We start from the raw sequence: 24,661 nt of genomic DNA on the forward strand, positions 1-24,661 counted from the left end.
AATTTTTCTAAGGCAGTCAGTCTTTGGGAGGCCAAAGGATAAATGATTTTAAAATGCCACAGAGGTGGGGCACATGGGTGGCTCAGCGGTTGAGCGTCTGCCTTTGACTCAGGGCGTGATCCTGGGGTCCTGGGATCGAGTTCCGCATCGGGCTCCCTGTGGGGAGCCTGCTTCTCCCTCTGCCTGTGTCTCGGCCTCTCTCTCCATGTCTCTTATGAATGAATAAATAAAATCTAAAAAAAAAAAATGCCACAGAGGTAATGAGCCAGAGTTTTTTTGGTTCTCTGCTGGGAAGGGCTCCTTCTGCTCTGGGATCTTGTCTCCCTTCAGGAATGATCTCCCATTAACAGTGCATTTGGCAACGGCGGGCATTGCATTGGTTAGGACTCCTTGACATAATCTTTCAAGCTCTGGATACTTTCAGGCTCTGTTTCCCAGAAGGAAGTTATACTCATTTTATTCACCAAATGTTCTGGGTGCTTGACAAAACATTAACTCATTGAATGCTCGTGACCGTCTTATGAATTATCTATTTATCTGCTGTTGTAGGCCAAATAATGACCCTCCAAAGAGGTCCACATCCTATTCCCCAAAACCTGGATTTTACCTTACATGGCCAAAAAGGATTTTGTGGATACGATAAGGGTCTTGATATAGGAATATTACCTTGGATTATTGATGTGGGTCTAATGTTACCACAGGGATTCTTAGAGGATGAGGTAGGAAGGTCAGAGTCAGAAAGTGAGCCATGAGTGAAGAAGCAGAGGTCAGAGTGAAGGGCTGAGAGCTGAGTAATGGGAGCAGCCTCGAGAAACCAGAAAGGGCAAGGACGTGGATTCTCTGACCTCCAGAACTGCAAGGTAAAATTGTGTCGTTTTAAGCCACTAAGCCTGTGGTAGTTTGTAATTCAATAACACGGCCAAGATCCTGTGGAAAAGAAATGATAGAGCCGATATATATATATATTTTTTTATTTTTATTTTTATTTTTTTTAGAGCCAATATTTGAAGTAGGCTGACCCATGTGCTGAGCCATCATACTGCACTGCCTCTCACCGAGGGCCTCCCTCGAGGCTGATACCCCCCTATACTCCCCAAATAACTGCGGGGCGATTAGTGCCCTTTCACTCAGGAGGAATAGGACTTCATTGAAAAGTCATCAGACAGGAATGAATGATCCTGGGCTGGGGGCAACTGTCTGCCTGGCTCTTGCACTCTGTCCCCTGAGAGCATTGTTTCATGTCCCCAACAAGGTAAACCAGTTGTCCCTAAGATCCCATCCCTGGGCCTGACATCAAGGAAAGGTATTGATGCCCCTTTCCCGCTACTTCACAGCGCACACATGGAGCTTTCAGAAGGGGGACTCCAAGCAGGGCGTAATTGGCATTTATTCAAATTGTGCTTAATTGAATACTTCATCTGAACCTCAGAAAACCGCATGGGGTACAGGCTCTGCAAAGAGGAAGTAATTTTCATTAACAGGATCTAAATGAGTCTGACACAAAGACCTACCTGTGCCCGACACAGCTAATAATCGTGGGTAATGAACCTGGGGCTGCAGACAGAGGTTTCCTTTTCCTGTTTTAGTTTGTCCTTCCTGCCTCGCTTCCTCGTGTCCTCCCTCCCCTTTTTGGAACGGCCAGCTGCTGAGGGTGGCTGCTCAGGGTGGCATGTGGTGGCTCCGTGTGGCCGGAGGCCGCGCTCCGTGCTGTCGCTAATGGGCCACCCAAGGCCTGAGGCCAGTGAGCTGCGCTCTGCCCTGGACTTGGCCTCCTGTTTGCTTCCTTGTAGGACGATGCACTTTATGCCTCCTGGGGAACTTTCCTTTCTTTTTAATTTAAATTTTATTCCTTCCATTTTTTAAGAAAAAGATTTTATTTATTCATGAGAGACAGAGAGAGAGAGAGAGAGGCAGAGACACAGGCAGAGGGAGAAGCAGGCTCCCTGCAGGGAGCCCGATGGGGGCCTTGATCCCGAGACTCCAGGATTACGCCCTGGGCCGAAGGCAGGCGCTCAGCCACTGAGCCACCCAGGCATCCCTCCTTCCATTTCTTCAAACTGTGTCTTTGACCCATATATTTCCTCTAACTCCTTCCTCTCAGCACTTACACACAGTCTTCCAAGGGGAGGAAAAAACTTCTAAGGATTAACCCTCCTCCACTCCCTTCATAGAACATCTGGTCGGGCAGGGTTGCCTGTGGGAGAAAGCTTTTGGGGGATTCTCTGCCCCCCCCCACCCCGACAGCCCATCCCAGGCATGCTTACGCAGCCAGGCCCCTGACCAGGTCTGAGTCACCAGGGCCTGACACACAGCCGCCAAAGAACGCAGGTCCCTTTTCAACATGTGTGTTCGGTGGGGACGGGGATAGATAATCTATTCATATGGCAACGCTTTTCCTTTCTGTGTAGAAGAAGAGATTTATCATATGCATTTATTTATGCAGGATAATATGCCAGTGTCAAACCAGTTAAAATCGAGATAATACTCTCTCTTGGCAAACTTCACATTACTATGCATTATCCAGTTCCAGAGTTTAAGCTGCATGAGCCGTGCTCGGTAGACTGTCAGCTGCTGCCTCAGAGGTGGGGACATGGTCTCCAGTTATAATGTGCCACAAGCTCTGAGGAACCCTTTCGAGAGAGAGGGAGGACTGCACCAGCAAGGAGTGTTTTCCATTTTATTTTATTTTATTTTATTTTATTTTATTTTATTTATTTTATTTTATTTACCACTCGAGGGTGCTGTCTGCTTCTGTGGCAGTGGGTGGATTTCATTTTGCCATTTACCCCGGGAGCAGTGTCTTGGGTGGTATCTGAGTTAATAGGTGCCAAGTTTCCAACATTTTCCAATGGTGTTTTGGCACCTAACAGTTTGGGGTCTGTAAGCCGTCTCTTGGTGGTCCTGTTCCTTAATCCAGTTCTGGGTGGTGCATTTTCCCTGCAGCCTTGACCCTGGCCAAGGGGTCGGGGTGGGGTGGGCTATTGGCTGTCCAACCCGTGTGGTTGTGGCCAAGGCTTGCTGCCCACCTGGTGTCAGCATCTCTTTACTACAGACACAGCCCTTCAGAGATGACCCACAGGCAAGGCTTGTGGACCGCAGCCTTGCAAAGCCAGCTGAGCAAGAACTTCCGCACCAGGTTCCTTACAATACATGGCACTTGGGGTGTGATGCTGCCCTTTGATCTTATGTTCTCTAACTTGACCTTGCTGTCCATGAATTTCAGGCTGAAAGTAGGTGGGGTTCACTATCAGGGCAAGAGGCTAGGATGAGCGGCACCCAGTCCAGGGGAGGGCGAGCCAGCAGTCTGCCAATCTGTCTGCATTTCTGCAGAAAGGCGGTGGGTCCCCGCTTCACTCAGGCACGCTGTTCTCTCCAATGGAGTCCTGGGGCCCCTGGGGGCCATCCCAGCACCACATGCTGACAAGTGAGAGCCAGTCACTGGGGAAATACATATGGGAGGCAGGTGCCCACAAGGATGGAAGAAAATACCATGGGAAAGAACCACAGGCTACAGGAAAGCTTCATTGCTCCTGGCTCAGCTGTCTGTAAAGAACACTGCTCGGCTCAGGTGTGCGCATTTTCTCAGATTCTCAATTCTCTTTTCCAGATTGTGACCATCTTGGCAAACATGTCTGTCCTAGAGCAGTGTGCCTCTGACATCATTCAGGAGAATGGTACGTCTTTGCAGCAGTGTGCACGTGGCATGGATTATATGGTTTATATAGGACCATGGGCCTTTGTGTTTGTGTGAAGAGCTGTGTGCTGGTATGGAAATGTGGGCATGTGTGTCTCCACAATTACGTGAGGGTGTGTGTGTGTGTGTATATATATATATATATATACACACACACACACATATACGTATATATGTGTGTGCGCTTATGTGTACAGCTGGGCCAATAGGTAAATGTTTGCTTTCGAGGGACTTTAGTTCCATGGGGCAATGAATGAGAAGATGGAGCATGTCGGATGACGATAGTGGGATGCAGAAAATAAAGCAGGGCAGGGTATAAGGTAGACCCGAGGTGAGGGGGTTAGCAGGTGCTATTTTAATTAGGGTGATGAAGGGTAGACGAGTATTTCATTATGATCCAAAAAGTAAAAATCTCTTCCTGCCGGAGGATGCATTTGGACTTTAAGTTGTTCCTATCATATTGGATTTGGCCTCACTTAGGAAGCTGAAGCATCTGAAGAGGAGTGAGGGTGGGGGAGCAGGTCAGGGCAAGCCTGACCCCTGGACCCCTCACCCGAGGACATGGCCATCCCACTGGCTCCCAGGTCCCACCTTGCACCAAGGGTGTCACCAGAGTCGGGGTGAGGTGGGCCAGGGAGCGGCCCTGTGCTGTCTCTGCCTCTACTAGGGGCCAGGACAGGTCTGCCACCTTGCAGCTGGGAACGCAGAATAGCGAGGGCTTCCTGTGACTGGGAAATAAGGGAGCAATTAGCAGCCGGTCGGAAACCCAAGACGCTAATGAGGACGAGTGAGCTGAGAGCCCTGGGCCAGCTGCTTCTGCTCTTGTTAATCCCCCTTCCCCCAGGTTGCCCCTGCTGTTTTAACAAACACACACATTCCCCATCCTCCATTGCCCTATTACTAATTGAAAGACATCATTTTGTGTTAATTTCATGTGGTTGAGGTAATAATGAAAAACTTTCCTGAGCCAGCTGAGACTGAGAGACTTGAGGAGCATCCTTCGCAGCCCCTTCTGTCCGCACTCAGAGCCTTAAGTTCAAGTGGTGAACGGCAATGGATATCCAGAGGCCCATGGATTTGGGATTGGAACATCTGGCCTCTGTAGAGGGTTTGATGGTTTACAAAGGGCTATTGATGGGCTCATTCAGTCAGCAGTTAGAGACCTACTACATGCCTGGCATTGCACTGAACAAATGCACACAGAGATGAAGAAATCCTTGGCTTTGTCCTAGGAGAGCCCAACTGGAGCCCAAAAGTGATAACATGACATAGTGTAAGATCGACAATAAAACACTGCAGCAGAGGGCAGGGGGTTGCCACCAGGGAAACTGGAAACAGACTGGGCTTGAATCCTGGCCCTCTCAGTTACTAGCTGTATGACTTCCGCTTTTCCATCTGCAAAATGGGAATGCACCTACCTCGCAGGGTGCCGGGAGGATGAAGACGGAGCTTGTTACAAGAGTATCTAGGGCAGAATGGGCCCTGTGCCAAGCGCACCTGCTCTTTCAGGAGACTGGCAGGCTCAGCTGAAGAGCCTTCGATGAGGAGATTGAGTACAACAGTGGGCAGAGCTGGAGGGACCGGCAGGGCAGGGGTGGTGATGCAGCCAGGGCCTGCTGGAGCTCAGTGGGATCCTGGGCGGAAGGGGACAAGCGCTGTCGGGAGAACCGGACTTTGAAAAGCAGTCCTCTTACCAGGCTGCATGAGACTGATGTGTCCTGCCCTGAATGCAGCCTGGTGATCTTGTCCCTGTCCCGCCCCGAACTGTGTGTGAGTGTTGGTGATGGGGCTGGAGGAAGGAGGCCCGGCTGCTGTCACCCCTACACTGGGAGGCAGGTCAGGGCAGCCCAAGCTCTTAACTGTCAACCCCATGACATCAATAGCTTTCCTTCGACTTCTCCCTCAGAGGCTGGGACTGAGCCGGAGAGAGTGTTGGGGAAACAGGGCATTGGGGGCTGGTCCCCGAAGCTGTAACTCCCAACCTCCAGGCAACCTTTCTGGCATTGAGCCTGGCCTGGCCTTTGGAAACACAGTCTAGATTTTTCTAGGAAGCTCAATTTCATGGCATCTTATTTTTTTTCTAGTTAAGACAGATGAAGTATATATATACATATATATATTAAGATTTATTCATTTATTTATTCATGAGAGACACACACACAGAGGCAGAGACATAGAAAGACGGAGAAGCAGGCTCCTCACAGGAAGCCCGAAGCAGGCCTCGATCCCCCGACCCGGGATCACGCCCTGAGCCCAAGGCAGACGTCCAACTGCTGAGCCACCCAGGCGTCCCGACGAAGTATATATATACTTTATTTATATACTATAAATATATTTATATATATAACTTATATTTATATAAAAATAAATTTTATACATATTTATATATATAAATACTTATATATATAAATATATGTGTATATATATATACACGAAGTGTATATATATATATACTTTATTTATATACTATATATTGTATATATATCCACGAGCCCTGTCTGGTTTAAGTTCTGTGCTGGCAAGATTCTCCCCCCCCCCCCACCCCCGCGCCAGTGCGGGGAAGGGGATGTGGGCAGGGGCAGTTAGGAAATACCTCCCACAGAAGTATATATTTATAGGAAACTTGGATTTTATACATTTGTAAGACTCTTCACCTGAATGCATTCATATTCATTCATTTGATATTCAGTGAGCAATTTGACTGAAGATTTGCGTGAAGCCGCTTTCTAGGTACTGCATCTATTTCCATGCAGGAAATGGACACACGCCCTTGTGCCCTGGAGCTTACCTGCTGGTGTATGAGAAACTATCTGATTCCTTGTCAGTTTGCAGGTGCAAAGGGGGAATTGGGAAAGTGGCTTCTTTGTGGGCACCTGAACCCGGAGTTAGTAAAACTTCCTAAGCCTGTGGCACTTCCTAAAGTTGTCATTTTGATGTCCCCTGTTCATGTGCCCACAGGCCATAACATACATACCTCTGGATATTCATGGTCGTGACCTTGTCTTAGGGACATTGTGGGCATAGGGAGCCTGAAGACTATGTTTCATTCAGTGGCCTGGGAGAGGGTTGGGAAGAGAAGCACCTTGCCCTAAGCTTAGTGTGTGTGGTGGCAGAGGTATTAGAGACTGGGTCCCTTGAGCCCGCAGGAGGGAGAAATGGGTACTTAACAAAACTCATCAGAAAGAGAACCCCTCCCGACTCCCCAGGACTGAATAATCTCGGGGCCATAACTAAGTAACTTAACAGCCCCTGTGCGTTGAGATCCAGGAGAATTAGAAATGACATCTGGTTCAAGTAAGATTCACAGAGGCATGTGGCTGAGGTCCTGGACTGGGGCTAACTCCTGTGTGCACTTGGGAAATCATTTTCTCTCTCCAGATCTCAGGTGCTCTTCTGTGAAATGGGGGGTAGGGTGGAGAGTGGGGTTGGGCTAGATCTCTAAAGGCCCTTTGGCTCCCCAGTCTAAGTCAGAGGTTGCAAACTTAGATACCTATAGAACCAGACAGGTACTATCCATGGATGATGTAGGCTCAGCAGGGACTGGGCCAATCTCATTTAAAATAGCAAGCTGTTAATAAGCTTTAGCGTATCATTGTCAGGAGGAGCTGTGGCCCCCATGTCAGATAGGAGGTAATTTTTTGGAAGCTGGATTTTAATGGAAATCTGGGTTTTAATGGAAACTTCCCAACTTTCATAATAACAAGATTTTTTAAAAAAATTAGTGTGTGGAGCAACAGAGCAAAGTACAATATATCCACGGGCCCTGTCTGGTTTAAGGTCTGTGCTGGCAAGATTTCCCATCCCCCCCCACCCCAGTGCAGGGAAGGGGGTGTGGGCGGAGACAGTTAGGAAGTACCTCCCACAGAACACGGACTTTTACTACAACCTGCAGGATGGGAATTACTTAGTTGGAGTGTGAGAGGGAAAAGGATATCCTTGTGGAAAAATTAGGTGGCCGGGGCAGAGGGTGAGAGTGAATGTGGGTATGGGTTTGTAGGACAATCAGAAGATGGATCTGGTTTCATGGGAGGGTGGGAAGAATGCTCAGCTGACCAAATTCAGGCCCTACCCAAACCTCTCAATTCAACTCTCCATCCTCCGCCAGTGCTAGAAGCCCCTAAAACATTTGATCTGCTGCTTGTCCAGCCTAAGGTTTGGCTCACCTCCCACGGGGGGCCCATCACCTCTCGACCCATCTCAGATGCAGCTGGATCAGAGGCGAAGTAGTGACAGAGAAGAACCAGATTACCTGAGTTCTGAGACCAGCTCCCTGGCTACTAACTGTGCGACCCTGGAAAAGAGACCCTGCTTCTCTTTGGGCCTCACAGTGAATTATACAGATACTTAGTTCCAGAGACTATTGGGAGGCTTTAGGGATCATGCATTTATTGTGCATTCAGTGCAGTGTCATGCACATAATAAAAGCTCAGTAATAGCATTTAAAAAATCAGAAGGGAGGCCCTCCCGATGTCCCTTCCAAGTAGAGTGACTTAGGCATGGAATCAGAGATAGCCCCAGGGCAGGAGGAGAAGCGGTGGCCTCATCCAGTGCCTTCCCATGGTTGAGACCTCCTAAGTCTCGGGCTTTTGCAGCCACCTATCCAGCTGGCCCCGGGGTGGGGGACAGGCTCCCCGCGGGGGCAGGTGCCAACTGTCCTTTGCCTTCTGCCCAGGGGTCCAGCTTATCATGGGCATGCTGTCCGAGAAGCCAAGGTCTGGAACCCCTGCCGAGGTGGCGGCCTGTGAGCGAGTCCAGCAGAAGGCCGCGGTGACTCTGGCCCGTCTCAGCCGAGACCCAGAGGTGGCCCGGGAGGCCGTGCGGCTGAGCTGTAAGTGGGGCGGGCTGTGGCAAGAGTGGGGAGGTGGGCCTGGGATGGGAGCACCCCCAGTTTCGTGGTGGCGACAGGGGACTCACAGCCCCGCTGGCCGAGGTGACCCCACTCTCAAGGTGCCAGAAAATGCTGGCATGGGGGCCCAGCATGTGGCCCCCCATCTAGCTGGTAAGTTTGGGGCCAAAACTAGAGGGAATCAGGGCCTGGGGAGGCTGAAGTCGGATGGAACAGCCACTCACCCAAGACTCCCCGCTGAGAGCCCTACCCCTTCATGCAGTTGTTCTGTTTTGTCCTTCACTCAGTTATTCACTTATCTACTTGTTCATCTATTCATTCACTCATGAACTCATGCTTTTGTTCATTCGTGCACTCATTCACTGCTTCTTTTATTCACTTTTAATTCATTTATTAATTCAGTCATTAAATCACTTGTGCATTCAGTTCGTTACATGTCCCCAGCGAGTCTTTTCGAAGCACCCACTCCCTGCTAGACTCGGTTCTGAGTGCTCGGCCTAACACCCTGACTGTGCATTGTCCTGACCACGGGGGCTTACAGCCTCATGGGGTGGCAGATATGGAAAGACAAAGGTGCCCTTGCATACCATAGGCCAGTGTTCAAAGCATGTCCGAGCCACGTTTGGCACAGGGGGGAAGCAGCTCACATTTTTCCGGGTGGTTCGGGGAATGTGTTAGCAGGGAGGTGAGCCTTCAGCTGTGGTTTGAGGCTTTATTCCAGGGTGATGGTTGGGGAATGTATCCCAGGAAGGGGCCCAAGGATAGGATGGTGTTGTTGCCTATCGTGCAGGTACCTGGCAAATAGCATGAGGTGGCCCCAGGTTCTGGCTCCAGAAAGACTTTCTGGAAGATAAACACATAGAATGTGTCTGTACACCTTTTATTAATATCTTACGAGTTGGCTCTTTGTTTTGTTTTTGTTTTTTGGAGTTTGTAAAAAGCCAATTTACATTGAAAAGCAGAGTCATTTATTTGCCTTTCCTCTATAAAGGCCTAGGAAATATTAACCTCCTCAATCTGGAGTTTTCTATAATCTTAGGAGCAATACATTTTCTGACTGTAATAGACAATTGGGAGAAAAATGGGAAGTCCTGCTGATAATGATATAAGCATTAAATATAGTTCTGGCAAAATCAGAAGTACTGACACAGGAAGTTCTTTCTCAGAGGTCCCAGTACGTTCTGTTGCAGCTCTCCTAAGCTCAGTACTGGCCCTGAGCAGGGTCTGTTCAGACCCAGGGGAACAGAAAGTCTCCACTACAAGCTCCTCCAGGTGGGTTCAGCACCTTTTCTCTGGCCAGGTGGTGAGCTAGTGGGGCCCTGGAGTGACCCAGAAAGCTGTGGGTGGGGCCAGGGGGAGCACCTCTGGGTCAGGCCTGGCCAGGCCCGTTCCCATCCTTGTTCTTGTGTGTCTCCCGCAGGTATGTCCCGCCTCATCGAGCTCTGCAGATCGCCCTCCGAGAGGAACAGCAGTGATGCTGTGCTCGTGGCTTGCCTGGTGAGTTCCCCGTATCCCCCCGGCTTTCGCCCTGGGCTTTGGGGCTGCAGACCAGGGGCCAGGAGAACTGGCGATGCCTTGGCTGGCTTGAGTAAGCCATGAGACTTCTCTGCACTCAACTTTCCTCTTTAAAATGGTGATAAAGGTGTTTCATTTAATTCACAAAACTGTGAAGAAAAGGGATGCCTGGATGGCTCAGTCAGCCGGTTGGGCATCTGACTCTTGATTTTGGCTCAGGTCATGATCTTAGGCTCTGACTTCCCACTCAGTGGGGCACCTGCTTGTCTCCCCCTCCCTCTGCTTGAGCGCTCTCTGTCTCTCTCTCAAATAAATAAATAAATAAATAAATAAATAAATAAATAAATCTTTAAAAAGATGAAAGATAATGATATGAGGTCATATATGTGAAAGATGGGGGGGCTAGGGAATCCCTCACACATACTTTTAATAACCATGAACGTTTGAGGTTCTGAGGAGTCTTAACAGCAGCTCAAGACCAGGGTGGCTGGTGGGGAGAATGTTGGCAGGTGGTAGTGATACATGGTACTTGCAGCAATGGAAGGTAGGGTATGGAGGTCTCGTGTCTGTTCCAAAGGGGACACTGGGAGAGAAGCCTTCCATCCTCTTCGACAGGGCCCCTCTACTGGCACTCTTCCAGCCTCGTAGCCACCCCCCTCCCTTGTAGAGTAGGACTGGCAGCAATAGGACAGGACAGAAAGTGTTATTTGCCAAGATCTTCAACTTGAACCAAAGCAGCGCATCTCACGAGATCCCCACCCAACTTCTTGCTGCTTGGAGCCACCATGAGAGACTCAACTGTACCGATGGGAATGCGTGCTTTGTCTCTACATTCCTCCCTGCTGGGGCTGGACTGAATCCCCAAACAGAGCTGCTTCCAGTTGGAAGCGTGAAGAGGCCGGGAAACCAATGTATAAATGGGTCATTTGACTTTCAGAAGGGAGTGCCCAATTCTTGGTTGGTCCTTAAAGAACTCGAGGGGGGAAGTGAGGGATCTGGAGGGCCTTCAAGCCCCCACTTTCTCTCCGTCTCTCCCCCTTCCTTTCTCTCTCCCTCTTCCTCTCTGTAAAGCCCCCTCCACACTCTATCATTTTTTAGACGAAGCTCATCTCATTTTTGGGAGCTCCTGATAGGCATTGTATGGTTGTAGAGACCGGAGGGCATTGCGGTCAGACACACCTGTCTTGGTTTTGCCATTAACGAGCTGCGGGACAGTGAGTAGGTCACTAAGTGCCTGTAAATCTTATTCAATAAATATTTACTGAGTGATTCTGTGTGCTGGGCACACTTCTGAGCTATGGGGACACAGCTGTGTGTGTGTGTGGGAAAGACAAAGACAAACATCTCTGCTCTCATGGGACTTTGATTCTGGTACATGCAGAACAACTTTAGCTTTTTGGTGCCTTTGGTGATCTGTTGGAGCTTCTGGATCCCTTCTAAGAATAATGTTTTAAATGCATAAACCAAAATATATAGAATTAAGAAGGAATTATTACAATAATTATTGGAGTATTTATGTGATATAATTAACATATGTACTTTTAATTAACATGTTAACTAAGAGAGATAGCAGTGGGTCTAATGAGTATTATAACCTTGACTAGAAATGAGCATAAATGCTATCTGAGGGTACCTCCAGCAAGAGTTACTGGGGTATGAGAGGATCTGTGACTTTCCTTGGCACACAAGTTGCAGGAATTGCTGTGACTTCATGGTTGGTGGCTGCACTGAAGGGGAGGCTAAGCTTCAGCTGGAGGTTAGTACGTGTAACGAGGTAATGTTTTCCCCAGTTGAGAGAACTTCTTAATCCTGTCTCGCTCAGTGAGTCAAGTGGAGAGAGTTAATGCTGGGCCAACACAATCGTTGGCCCCAATCGCCATTATCTCCAACGCTCGGGACGCCCACAAGTGCCCAGCACCACGACGCCCTCAGGTTGTAGTGGGAAACCAGAAAGCTCCATGCAGGCCTGTGGCCACAATTCTTTGTCCATCCATAGTGTTAGTTTGAAATAAAACATGTACAAGGGCTTGGCCACCATCTTCAGTCACGTGAAGGACTTTTCCAATGGAAAAGGTATTACATTTCCCCTGGAGGATGGCTCATGGGATGCTGAAGAGAGCTTCTCCCTCCCTAATCGACCCTTCCTGTGGCTGCTGGGCTAGTTCTAATTTTACAGTCACGATGCTTCCATCATTGGCCCTTCCATGGTCCCCCATGATCTGTGGCCTACTGTCTACAGCCCCGTGCCTTCTGGCTCGAACACAGGGCTGGGGCCCAGATCCATCTCCTCTGTCAAGTGTCCTGGGGGATGCCTGTGGCTCAGAGACAGGGAGTACATGGGCATCTGGGCCTGCCGGCTTGGATTTTGTTATCTTCAGTGGGAGGTAGGTTATGGGATCTCGTGTGCTGGGTATTAAAAGGGGAGGGTCTTGGAATTCAAACACAGGCCTGCCTAATGCTGAAGGTCTTGGCTTTGTGGCCAGACCTTCTTGTTTTCAGTCATGCCTTCTCCCCCATGTCTTAGGGCACTGGTCTTGCTCCCTTGGCTCTTGGCAGATCTTTCTTCCCCCCCTTAGTCTGGAACCTTCTTAGGGCTGGGGACCTTTTCTAGCCCTTGATATCTCCATAGGACCTTGGCTTTGGTGACTGTTTCTTGCCTGGTTGAGGGACAGATAGACTTCTCTTCCCACCCCGAGGCCCCAGAATTGCACGTGGTGGTGATTTGGCTCCCAGAAGGGGTTCCACATTTGAGTGTGGCCCCCTGGCTGCTGAGATAGGGGCCGCTAGGAGGCTGGCCTGGCAGATGGAGTTGGAGGCTACATCTCCTGCCTTCCCCAAGGCCTTCTTCCCAGCGTCAGAGGCTCTCTTCAGGTGGAGGGAGGACATTTCAATTATTGTCTCCCACATCTGGGAGAATGGCAGTGCAGATTGCCTCGCGCAAACAGAATTGATTTTTCCTTAATGAGGCGGCTGTCAGTGGGCTGCTGGGCTTGTTTAATGCTTGGGTGTTTTCAGACTGTCTGGGACTGAGATCCTGGGATGACTGGCTGTTAACCCTCCCTGGGAAGCAGAAGCCCAGAGACAGGCTTCAGAAGGGGGAAGGGTCCTTTGAGCTCTGGGACGCTGAGGAGGGGGTGCTCTGAGTTGCTTTGGATTCCTGTCCTGCAGGCCTTCTGGGGACCCCAGGGAGATGAGGGTGTCCATTGACCTTTGTGTTTCCAGGTCTGTTTCTAGTTCATTCATTCTTTCCCTCTCCCTCTTCTCCCCTTTTATCTCCCTCTTCTCTTTCTCTCTTTCTCCTTCTCTCTCTCTCCCTCTCCTCTCTCTCTCTCCCTCTAAGAAAAAAGAACCACAGGCCAGGGGGTGCCTGGGTGGCTTAGTCAGTTAAGCGTCTGATTCTTGATTTTGGCTCAGGGCAATATATCAGAGTGGGTGAGATGGAGCCTCGCATCAGGCTGTGCTCAGCAGGGCGTCTGCTTGAGATGCTCTCCCTCTGCCTCTGCCCCTGCCCCACTTTGTCTCCCTTTCTCTCCCTCCCTTTCTCTCTCCCTCTTCATTTTATTTTTTGCTTTTCTCTCCTCCAGAGCTTGACTTCTTTCAGGAGTTTTTCTCTCTCCTTCTTTCCCCTCAGCTCTCTCCGCCCCCCCCACTCTCTCCCCTTCCTCCCTTTATGGCTCCTCACCTTCTCCTCCCTCCCTCCTGTTTGCCCCTCTCCCCCCTCCCTGGGCACTCTCGTTTTCTTTGTCACCATCTCTCTTTCTCTCTTTCTCTCTCTCTCTCTATCTCTCTGTCAGGCTTGATGTTTCTTTCACCAGCTCATCTCCGCCTCTCTGTTTTAACTTTGCCTTCCTGTCCCACTTCTCTGTTGTCTCTTTTTCTCTGTTTCTCTATTTTCTTCTTCTATCTCATTCTCCTCGTGAGTCTGTTTTCTCTCCATTTCTTTATCTTTCCTCACTGCTCCCTCCCTCTTGCTTTATGATTATGATGTAAAATATATCAATGGCTTCCTAGGCTCCTCTGCTGAAGAACTCAGGTTCCATTTTTTACTGTGACAAGTCAAGGGTATAGAGTTATTTTTCCCAGTTGGAGCCAAGAGGAATCAGAAAGTGCTATGGAGTTCAGCCTCTGTAGCCCCTTGGGGGAAAACAGCCCCCAGGAGAGGCAGGACACACTACTGAGGGACAGTCTCCTAGAGTCTACTTCTTGCCACTAGCATTCCAAACCCCGCTCAGGTCCCTCTCCTTGATCCAATTTGAACATGGCAGCCCCTGTTCATCCAACAACCAACTTAAGCCTTCCTTTCTTTTCACTGACTTGGTGGTTTCTCAGCAATAGGTATAGGTCATGAGGGCTCATGTACTCAGTATAACCCCGTGCCCTGGGTCTGCTCCATCCCTACCGTGTGCACGGGTGTGAGGGTCCTGCAGTGGGACTGCTGCTGGGTGATCTCGGGAAGGCCCCTTTCCCTCACTGAGCCTTCATCTCCTCATTTCCAAACTGAAGATCATGACACCTACCCTGTAGTATCCTGTAAGGATTAAATGAAATACTATGTGTAGATATGCAGTAAGTATTAGTATTCCTTTTTTTTTTTTTTTTTTTTTTTTTTTTGCTTTTTCTGCCATTCCAGATATTCCCTTCTCTTTGTTTCTCGGGCAAGGGCACCCCTAAGCTCTCACCTTGTTCCCTGCTGTGAACAGAAGAGGGAAGGAATTCACAGTCATTGAGCACTTAGTATGCACTGCCTCAGCGGACTGAGAGAGAGGCGGAGGTAGGTGCGCGGCCCACATTTACAGTTTCAGGTGGCTCTAGCAATAAAACTCCATTTTAAAGCATTTCATTTTTTCTTTTTTTTTAATTTAACATACATTTATTGAGCCCTGTGCCAAACCCTGTCCTTCCTCTGTGGATACAGAGAAAAATAAAACAGAGTGCCTATCTTTGAGGAGCTAAGAGTCTAGTGTGGGAGACAAACACCGAAAAACCCAGTAGCAGTCAAGGGTGAGAAGGTTCAGGTCAGCCCAGGGGCCATGAGCGTAGAGAAGAGGGAAGGACTGTCTCTGCTTCAGGGAATCAGGGAAGGCTTCACAGAGGAGATGATGGTGGGCCAGCCCTCACAGGGTGAATGTACCCGCTGGCTAGAAAAGAGTGAAGAGGGACTTTGTGCCATGGAGAAATGCTAAGCAAGGGCATGTGGACATAAAGCAGGATAGAGCACTCAGCGAGGAGTGAAATGCCCAGCACAGGGGGACCTGGGCAGTGGTGTCATTCTGCCAGCATCTGTCTTTCCCGTGCAGAATCTCCATCTCCTGCAGCTTTATGACCTTCCTTCCTCTCTCTTTCCCCTCCCATAATACTTTGTCAGAACCTTGCTGAATTTATGAATCAATAAATATCCCTTGCTATTCTCAAGCAACTCTAGGGACCTGGAAACAAGGCTGTAATACCATTGAAGCTTCTGGTAGTTATGGTCTCTGGAATGAACAAATCTTGAACTTAAATAGTCAGTAAGTTGACCAGACTTTTTAAATAACAGATCTTTAGGACAACCAGGTTTCTGAGCTGATTGAAAAACCAAAATGGCGAGACCATTATTAAGATCATGAGGGCTTTCAGATGACATCCACCATAATGACCATGGTACAAACCAGATGACCAAGTGATAAACTTATCATAGTGACCAGGTGACCAAAAGGACCACGTCCTTAAGGTGCCAGCTGACCAAGGTGATGATTGACTCAAACTGACTGATCAATGTGCCACTTCCAGAAAAGCACCTCCCAGGGCAGTTGAAGGGAATACATGCATCCGAGCAGAGAACCTGGCCTGACCTGTGTCCTCTGTTCTATTTCTCCCCAGGCTGCTCTGCGTAGACTGGCTGGGGTCTGCCCTGAAGGCCTGCAGGACTCTGACTTCCAGCAGCTGGTCCAGCCCCGGCTCGTGGACTCTTTCTTACTCTGCAGCAACATGGAGGAGAGTTTTGTGTAGCAAGCGTGGGAGAGGAAAGACATTTGGCTCCATTCTCTTGCCCTCTCTGAGTACATACCTGTGAACACACCTGAGTATGCACCAGCTTCCTCACCTCCTTATTTATACTTAATTTATTTTTTATACAAAATGGAGAGAGGGCTAAATATTCTAGCAACACCAGCAGGCAGTGTGTGGGCCTGGGAGTCTTCTTCGTTTTTATTTTTGACTTCTGTGACTTTTCAGTTACAGATATTGAAATGCATAATGCCTAATACGACCTATTGTCATGGGCAATTTCCCTTCATCTTGCTTTCTCTACTCTCACTATATAATCTTGCCTCATTTCCACTCCCGTTTGGAACTAGAGTATGTTCACTGCCCAGCAGTCTTTTGGCTTATTTTTTTTTTTAAACATTGGCTTACTCCTTTCTAAAAGATGTTAAATAAATTTCATAGTTGGACAGAAGACACTAGAAGGAAGGTTTTATTCTTTAATAGATGAAATCGTACAAAATGTGTCTTGTATTTTCAGATTAAATCACATCTTAGACTAAGTTCCTAATTTATAAGGTGTCATGTCACAAAATCCTTTCTAACTATTCAAACTGTGTAGAGAGTTGTATCGTTTTCACAAGTGCATGAATGCGTCAAGTTCTGAGAATTTAGTGAGAAATCAGAAAGATTTCCAAAAGTCCCCACAAACTCAGTTTCCGTATGCTTTTCTGCTCTTGTATAATTTCCTGGGGACTAGGATCCTCAGAGGAGGTGTTAGTATATGATATCTTTTTGAGAGTGTACTTGAAAGTGTGCTGGAGCTGGCTCATATCAGCTTGCAAGGGACAACTGTGAGAATGTCTCCCCCATTCTGCATTCAGTGATCTCATTTTGGTAGCCTGAGATTGGCAATGGTGAGAGTATTTACATCTCAGAAACTAGATGATGTTATAACTCAGAGATTTTTTTTTTTTTCCGGAGAGCTGGTTTACCAATATCATTTCTTGAAAGTATCACAGAAATCTATAATCCTTCTGAAAGGCTTAATATCATCATAAGTGATATGATTTTATACAATTCAAGAAACATTTCTTGAATTCCTATTACTATTCTAAATGAGTTATCCTAATGTATCCTGTCCTGAGTTGAGCATGTCACTCAATTATCTTGTTTATTCTGATACTAATCACATGAGATGTCACTATACTATTAAATCACTTGCCCAAGATCACTAACTAGTAAGTGGTGCTAGGATCTGAACCCAGCAATGTCTATTAGCAGAACCTATGCTCTGAAGTCCTACGCTAGGTGACGAAGGTGACGTCAGCGTCCTTCCACCTGAAATGATGAACATAATGGTGATAGTCATAACAATAGCAAAGTTATTATACAATATTTAACATGTGCCAAGCAATTGTTTAATATCATTCTATATATTCTTATGAGTATACATTAATACATTAATTTTATTACTATATATTATTTATTAAATCCTTATGCAACTCTGTGAGGTAGTTATTCTACCCATTTTACAGATGAGGAAACAGGAAATTGCTTTTTTTTTTTTTTTTTTTTTTACTTGAGACAACGGAGCTGATATAGTAAGTAAATGGCAGGTCCTGGATTCAAGCTAAGGTCTTCAGAGTGCTTGTGCCAAGCTTCTTCGAATAAGAGTTTTGATATATTTCACTGGGTTATGCAAATTATCTAGACATTGACACCTTTCTTCATATGATAACAAATTTTATTAGTATCACTTCTGATGTCACCATTGGCTTGAAAACTCAAACTTTATCATTGCCAACAAACACTGTCGGTTGTTGTGCTGGAGGTGACAAGCTCACTTTATTTGTTTTTGTGACAATGTCTGCCAAATATTGCAGTCTCAGTAACCATAGTTTTTCTGTCAATTATTCTCTCAAGTAAAAACAGTATTCCGTGGGAAGCAATGAGTTTCCTCTGTAATTCAAACAATCACACAAGGGCTTTTTTTCTCGAAACTGATACACATCCTAGTTCAGCACACAGCAGAAGTGCCTTAAGTGTAATTCTCATTTTAGCACCCAGAAAATGAAAAAAAAAAAAAAAGATGTCTACCGAGGGGTCAATATTTAATAAAGTTCATGATTTGTACTGCTTCACCAAGGATATTTCTAAGTGAAATTGGTCATTGAAAAAGGTACGTTAAGTGGTGACAGTAAAGAATACGATGAGTGTAAGAACAGGTTGGTACTGCTACCTTGATCATATCAAGGTATAATTTTACCTACCATTGCTCTCGTACTATTAGTACAAACAGCAACAAGTGACAAAAGGTAAATATCACATGATACTAAAGAAGACCAAAGTTGGAAGACTGACACTATGTGACTTCAAAGCTTTCTGTAAAGCTACAGCAATCAAGACAGTGTGGTATGGTTGAAAGAATAGACAAATAGATTATACAAACCGAATAAAGAGTGCAGAAACACACCCCCATAAATATAGTCAACTGATCTTTGACAAAGGAGCAAAGACAGTAAAGTGGACCAAAGGTAATCTTTCCCACAAGTGGTCCTGGGACAACTGAACATCCACATACAAAAGGAAAAAAAAAATGAATCTAGTTACAGACTTTATATCCTTCATGAAAACCCAAAATGCATCACACACCTAAATGTAAAACACAAAACTATAAAACTCTTAGAAGATAGCAGAAAATTGAGATGACTTTGGGCACAGTGATGACTTTTAGATACAACATCAAAGTCATGACCCATGAGAGAAATAGTTGCTGAGCTGGACTTTATTGAGGTCGAAGACTCCTGCTCTGCGAAAGACCATGCCAAGAGAATGAGAAGACAAGACATGACTGGGAGACAATTCTGTGAAAGACCTTTGGCAAAGGTCTCATTTCCAAATATACAAAGAACTTTTAGAATTTGACAATAAGAAAATAAACAGCCTTATTAGAAAATGAGCCAAAGACCTTGACAGACATCTCACCAAGAAGGTAGATGGCAAATGAGCAAGTGGAAAGATGCTCTATATCATGTCCTAAGGAAAATTTTAATTAAAACAATGATGAGATACTACTACACACCTATCAGAATGGCCCAAATTTGGGACACTGACAATGCCAACTTTGGCAAGGATACAGAGCAACAGGAACTTTCATTCATTATTGATGGGAAAACAAATGGTACTAGTCACATCATGAGACAGTCTGGCTGTCTCTTACAAAACATATTCTTAAAATACAATCCAGTAATCATATACCTTGGTATTTACCCAAGGTAATTAAAAATATGTCCACACAAAAACTTGCACATGGATGATTGTAGCAGCTTATCCATGGTTGTCAAAACTTGGAAGTAACACGGCCTTCAGTAGGTGAGTTGATAAATTGATACATCCTGACAATTGATGCTATTCAGCGCTAAAAAGGAATAAGCTTTTAGTCTAGGAAAAGACAAGGAGGAAGTTTAAATGCATATTACTAAGTGAAAGAGGCCAATGTGAAAAGGTTACTGTATGATTCCAATTATATGACATTCTGGAAAAAAAAATCCTATGGAGCCAGTAAAAAGGTCAATAGTTGTCAGGAGTTTGGGGGGCAGTGATAAGAGCTCAAAGGATTTTTAGGGCAGTGAAGATACGCTCTATAGGATACCTACCATATGGCAGATCATGTTATTATACACTTGCTCAAACACCAAGAGTGAACCCCAGTGTAAACCCTGGACCCTGGTTGATGATGATTGTGTCAGTATAGGCTTATCAGTTGCAACAAATGTACCACTCTGGTGGGAGATGTTGACAGTAGGGAAGCTACATCTGTGTGGGGACAGGGTGTATGTGGGAAATCCCTGTACTTTCCTCTCAATTTTGCTGTGAACCTTAAGCTAAAGAAATAAAGTCTTCATAATAAAAATAAAGAATAGGAAGAGAAGCTCCAAGACCGAGGGAACGAAGAGCCTCTTCAAAGGCGCTGGGACGCAAATGGCACAATGGAAGCTTCCAACTGAAAGTTCCTTGGGTGAGAGCACTGGGCCCCTAGGGGAACTGCAGCTCTTTCACGTCCTTTCTATGGCCATATTCAACTTCAGAACGATTACTGTACCTGTGACAACATCTTTTGTAACACCTACAAATGCATGATGTTACACAGAAGGGGAACTTTATTTAAAAATCAAAAGAGGAGGAGGAAGAAAAAGAAGCTGGACCCCAAACTCAGGCCAAAGACTTAAAGGCTTTGTTTTTCTTTTTTTCCTTTTTAATAATGTTATTCGGAAAGAGAGAACTTTTGAAAAAGAACATTTGAAAGTGGGAATGAAAGGGTGACATCAAGCCACGATGGAATTTATAGTTAAAATCCACAGTAGCAGGAGAGCGCCTTGCCCTTCCTCTGCAGGCTGCAACGGGTGGGAGGCAGGACGGTGTGACGTGGTCTCAGCCGAGGAGACCCTCCACGTCCCTCCATCCCACAGCAGCCTGCAGTGCAGATCGGGGGCTGGCTGTGTCTGTGACGGCTCCTGGGCTCCCGGGGGCAGGGAATCCCTCTCCAGGACTCAGGGCCAGGTGGGCAGGAAGGAGCCTTTCCTTCCAGCTCAGTGGAGCTCAGTGGCTCCACCTGAAGTTCGCCCCCGGGGCCAAGCGAATGCTGATCCCATTGAGTGTGGGCCTCTGCCTGCAGTCATTTTGCCATGTATCCCCTCTCATAATTCTCACATTTGTGAATTAGTTATTACTGTTAATATTCCTATTTATACCTTCCATTACAGATGGGAAAATGAGGCTTGGAGAGGTTAAGTAATGCTGCCAAAATCGAATTGTTGAGACAGATGCAGGCATTGAACCCACGTCTGTCTAACTTCAGACGTTTGTTTACTGGGAAGAAAGCAGGCACTTAGCATGAGGCCCCTATTAGAAGGTAGATACAGCTCTGGACTTTCGAAGAATCTTAATCCTTCAGCAAACATACCATAAGGGTCTGCCCTGCGGCCCAGGAAAGAAAAGTAAAAATGAGTAAGTGCTGGGATTACTTGTGGTTTGAGTTGTCAATAAGCCAGTGCCCTTAGAAAAGCTGTAAAACATGATGGTTAAAACAAATATGAGCTCCGCAGCCTGTTTCATTTTGAATCCTGGCTCTACCCCTTACTCACTGTGTGACTTTAAGCAAAGGCACATAACTTCTCTGTGCCTCAGTTTTCTCGTCTGTAAGATGGGACAAGGATAGTGCCTTAATCATAGAGCCCTTGTGAGAATTAAATGTATTAAGACATGGAAAAGGCTTAGAATAATGCCTTATGACCAATGCTCAATAAATGTGGCTGCAGTTATCATCCCCCAAAACCCACCTTTGCATCTATTCAGTTGCCTGGTCCCTCTTGACAGTGCCTCAAATATAAACCCATAGTGTATTAGGAACAGACTTTAATCCTGCAAAGGATGTAGGGACTATCTAGTCCCATCTCTACATCCTACACTTAGGAGTAACAAGACTTGCCTAGAATTACACAGCAAATTAATGGAAGAGTTGGGACTTGGAACCAAGAAATTACACCTACTATCACCAGAGCTGGCATTTTTGGAGCACCTGTTCTGTGCCAAGGCACTGTAACATACCTGACTTCACGAAATCTCTAAAATGACTGTGTTAAGTAGTCATTATTAATCCCCTCTTATGAATAAGGAAACTGAGGTTTAGAGAGATTTTATATCTTGCCCAACGTCACATAAATGGCCATGGAAAACGACTATCTGGCCCCAAAGCCGTGATCATAACACTTTGGCGCACATACATTTTATTACATCCACGTGCACATAACCCCAAACACCATGCTTCGTCTTAAAAATAAAAGTACAAAAAAAAATAAATAAAAGTACAACGTTTTATCAAATTCTAAACTTTCTCCTTATTTGAGAAAAAATAGTTTTCATTTTTAATTAAATACTTTTTAAGCCCTGACACTTCTTAAAATGGCAGTAACGGATACGAAGATTAATTTCAGAGGGAAAGAGAATAGGAGTGAGACAATGAAATACAACTTAATCAAAATAGAAATCCCAGGCAGTTCCTGATCAATACCAGTAAATTGTCTAAAACAGCTACTCTTTCGTCTAGTTTCAGAATAAAGCATCAAAGAAAAATCAAAGTAGATGCTCTGTGTTATCAATTCCATTTTTAAAGCAATGACAGCCTTTGAAAACAATTGTTTTAAAATTCCTTTTTGCTAGAGATTTCTGATGGTCCCTTTGTAGAGATCCTATTTGTCTATACCCTTAGAGTGTGTGTGTCTGTGTGTGCGTGTGTGTGTGTGTGTGTGTGTGTAAGATAGGGGGGTGGAGATTGTCTCTGACTTGAGACCCTGCAAGGAAACCATGGGGTCCAAATAGAAATCCATAGAAAAATCCATAAAGGGCTATTTGCATGTTTTCAAATTTTGGATCACATGAAAACAAGAATCTGGTCAGTTTACCTACAGCATTTACATGCCATTTTCTTTAAAGTTTGTGGCTTCTCTTCCACTTTGAGACTGGGTTAGTCTCACTGAGCCATGCTCCACCACCTGCCTGAAAACAGTCACTTCTCCCATTCCTGCAGGCCACAGGGACCGCTTTGACAGCCAGGGATGTGGGTGTGACTACTTATGAGTGAGGTTCCTCAGGCTTCCACCCTCAGGGAAGGTCAGTTGGGGAAGAAGCTTTCAGGGTGTCTTTCAGCTCCATCTTGTGGGCTTGGCTGCCCCCCACTGCCCCGAGCTGTGTTGCACTCTCTGCTAAATCCACTCTTGCTTTGGGTACAAGGTGGGGGAGGAGCATGCTGTTTTCAGGGGTCTTTGAAAAATTTATTCTTTAGACTTCATACACATTAAAATGTAATAATGACCTTACCTATACGACCTATACGTTTAGAGTACTTTTTTTTTTAAAGATTTTATTTATCCATGAGAGACACACAGAGAGAGAGAGGCAGAGACACAGGCCGAGGGAGAAGCAGGCTCCCTGCAAGGAGCCCAATGTGGGACTCGATCCTGGATTCCGGGATCACACCCTGGGCCAAAGGCAGATGCCCAACCGCTGAGCCACCCAGGCGTCCCCGTTTAGAGTACTTCTAAAGTTAAAAGTTCACTGGGTGTTATACTATATGTTGGCAAATCAAATTCCAATAAAAAAATATACAAAAAAAAAAAGTTCATCTGGGGCGTTCCATTTAGATGGTTATGAGAATTGCTTCATACGACCCACCTAAGGTAATTCGCTCGCCTTGGACCTGGGTGGCACTTTCCTTATGGAGATCCATAGAATTTCCAATTTTGAACAAGACATTTAAAAGGCATATAGCGGGGCATCTGGGTGTCAGCAGTTGAGTGTCTGCTTTTGGCTCAGGTCATGATCCCAGTGTCCTCCCTGCAGGGAGCCTGCTTCTCCCCCTCCTTATGTCTCTGCCTCTCTCTCTGTGTCTCTCATGAATAAATAAATAAAATCGTTAAAAAATAAACATAAAAAACTAAAAGGCATATAGCAGGCAAGAGAAGTGAAGGTCTTTCCTTAAAACTCACATCCAACCTCATTTCTCCCCTCCAAAAGATAAATCCCATCTGATTTTCCAGCATTTTCCTCAAGGGTCCCAGTATCTGGGAATGACATGGAGTTCTCTTAGGGGTTCCTTCAGATAATGACAAAGATGTAGGGACACAAAAGCAGAAGGTGCTCACGGGTGTCAGATGTCACGCCATCAAACAGGAAGAAATGGCCCTGGGTGAAGGCAGCCAACCTCTCTGAGGTCCCTCATCAGGAAGGCTCCCATCACCCCATCCATGCTGGCACCTCTGAGTCAAATGACCAGTGGACATTTTCACTTTTTCTAAGAGCTCAACCAGGATGGCCATGCCCTCGTCTATCTCCTGGCCCCTGAGTTTGACGGCCACGTGGAGTACTCACACGTGCTTTCTCTCTTCCCCACGATTGGTCACATGTGTGTCCTTCAGCTCTGCTGTGTCTTCTGCCTTTAAGATCAAGGCCTCCTTCACTTTGCTGAACCTCAGCTGAGTCCTGGCTCGGGCAAGGGAGACCCCAGAGAAGTAGCTGAGGCTTGGGGAGGCTCACTTGCAAGAGACACAGGAGCCAGTTTGGAGCTTTCATGTTGCCACTTAATTTCTTTTTGTAGAGTTGGCTTCTCACTAGGATTATTGAGCAAAGCACAGTGGGGTCAACCTCCTTCCCCAAAGACCATTCTAGGAGAGTCGGGGAATGGGACACAGAGCTCATCTCCAGCATGTGCCTTCATCCTCCTGGCATGTCCCATGGGCCGGGGACCCCTAGCTGTCACCCCAGGGCTCTCTCAAACCAAACTCAAATTTTTAATACTTATTCATCAATTAAAATATCCTCCTTCTCTCTTTTGTTGTTTACCCATATTCCCCAACAGTTACGTGGCTCTCCCCCTGCTGCCAGAAAATTCCCAAATGATGGGAAAACCCTCAGGCCTGAAATCATGTAATTACAGGATCATAAAATACAGCTAAAGATCCACATGATCTTGACAAGGACTAGAACCAAAGGACTCATGCGTGTCGTTCAAGCCAAAGACTTGCTGTTATTTGCTGTTATTATTTGCTGATCAGGTGACATTTTGAACCTTGTAGATATTTTATATT

The 24,661-nt window shown here is 46.3% G+C and overlaps 1 protein-coding gene across 1 annotated transcript in view; it reads left to right on the top strand.

Moving 5' to 3' along the window:
• Positions 1 to 16,491, top strand: part of INSC (INSC spindle orientation adaptor protein) — a 118,785-nt gene extending 102,294 nt beyond the window's left edge. Inside the window, exons 10-13 of the mRNA XM_038569125.1 lie at positions 3,608 to 3,674; positions 8,367 to 8,522; positions 9,961 to 10,037; positions 15,915 to 16,491. Coding sequence (XP_038425053.1) covers positions 3,608 to 3,674; positions 8,367 to 8,522; positions 9,961 to 10,037; positions 15,915 to 16,043 — 429 coding nt within the window. The 3' untranslated portion in view covers positions 16,044 to 16,491. The remainder of the gene's footprint in view (positions 1 to 3,607; positions 3,675 to 8,366; positions 8,523 to 9,960; positions 10,038 to 15,914) is intronic.
• Positions 16,492 to 24,661: the final 8,170 nt, after the last annotated feature.

The sequence above is a fragment of the Canis lupus genome, chromosome 21, assembly GCF_011100685.1.
Source record: "Canis lupus familiaris isolate Mischka breed German Shepherd chromosome 21, alternate assembly UU_Cfam_GSD_1.0, whole genome shotgun sequence".
Lineage (NCBI taxonomy): Eukaryota > Metazoa > Chordata > Mammalia > Carnivora > Canidae > Canis > Canis lupus.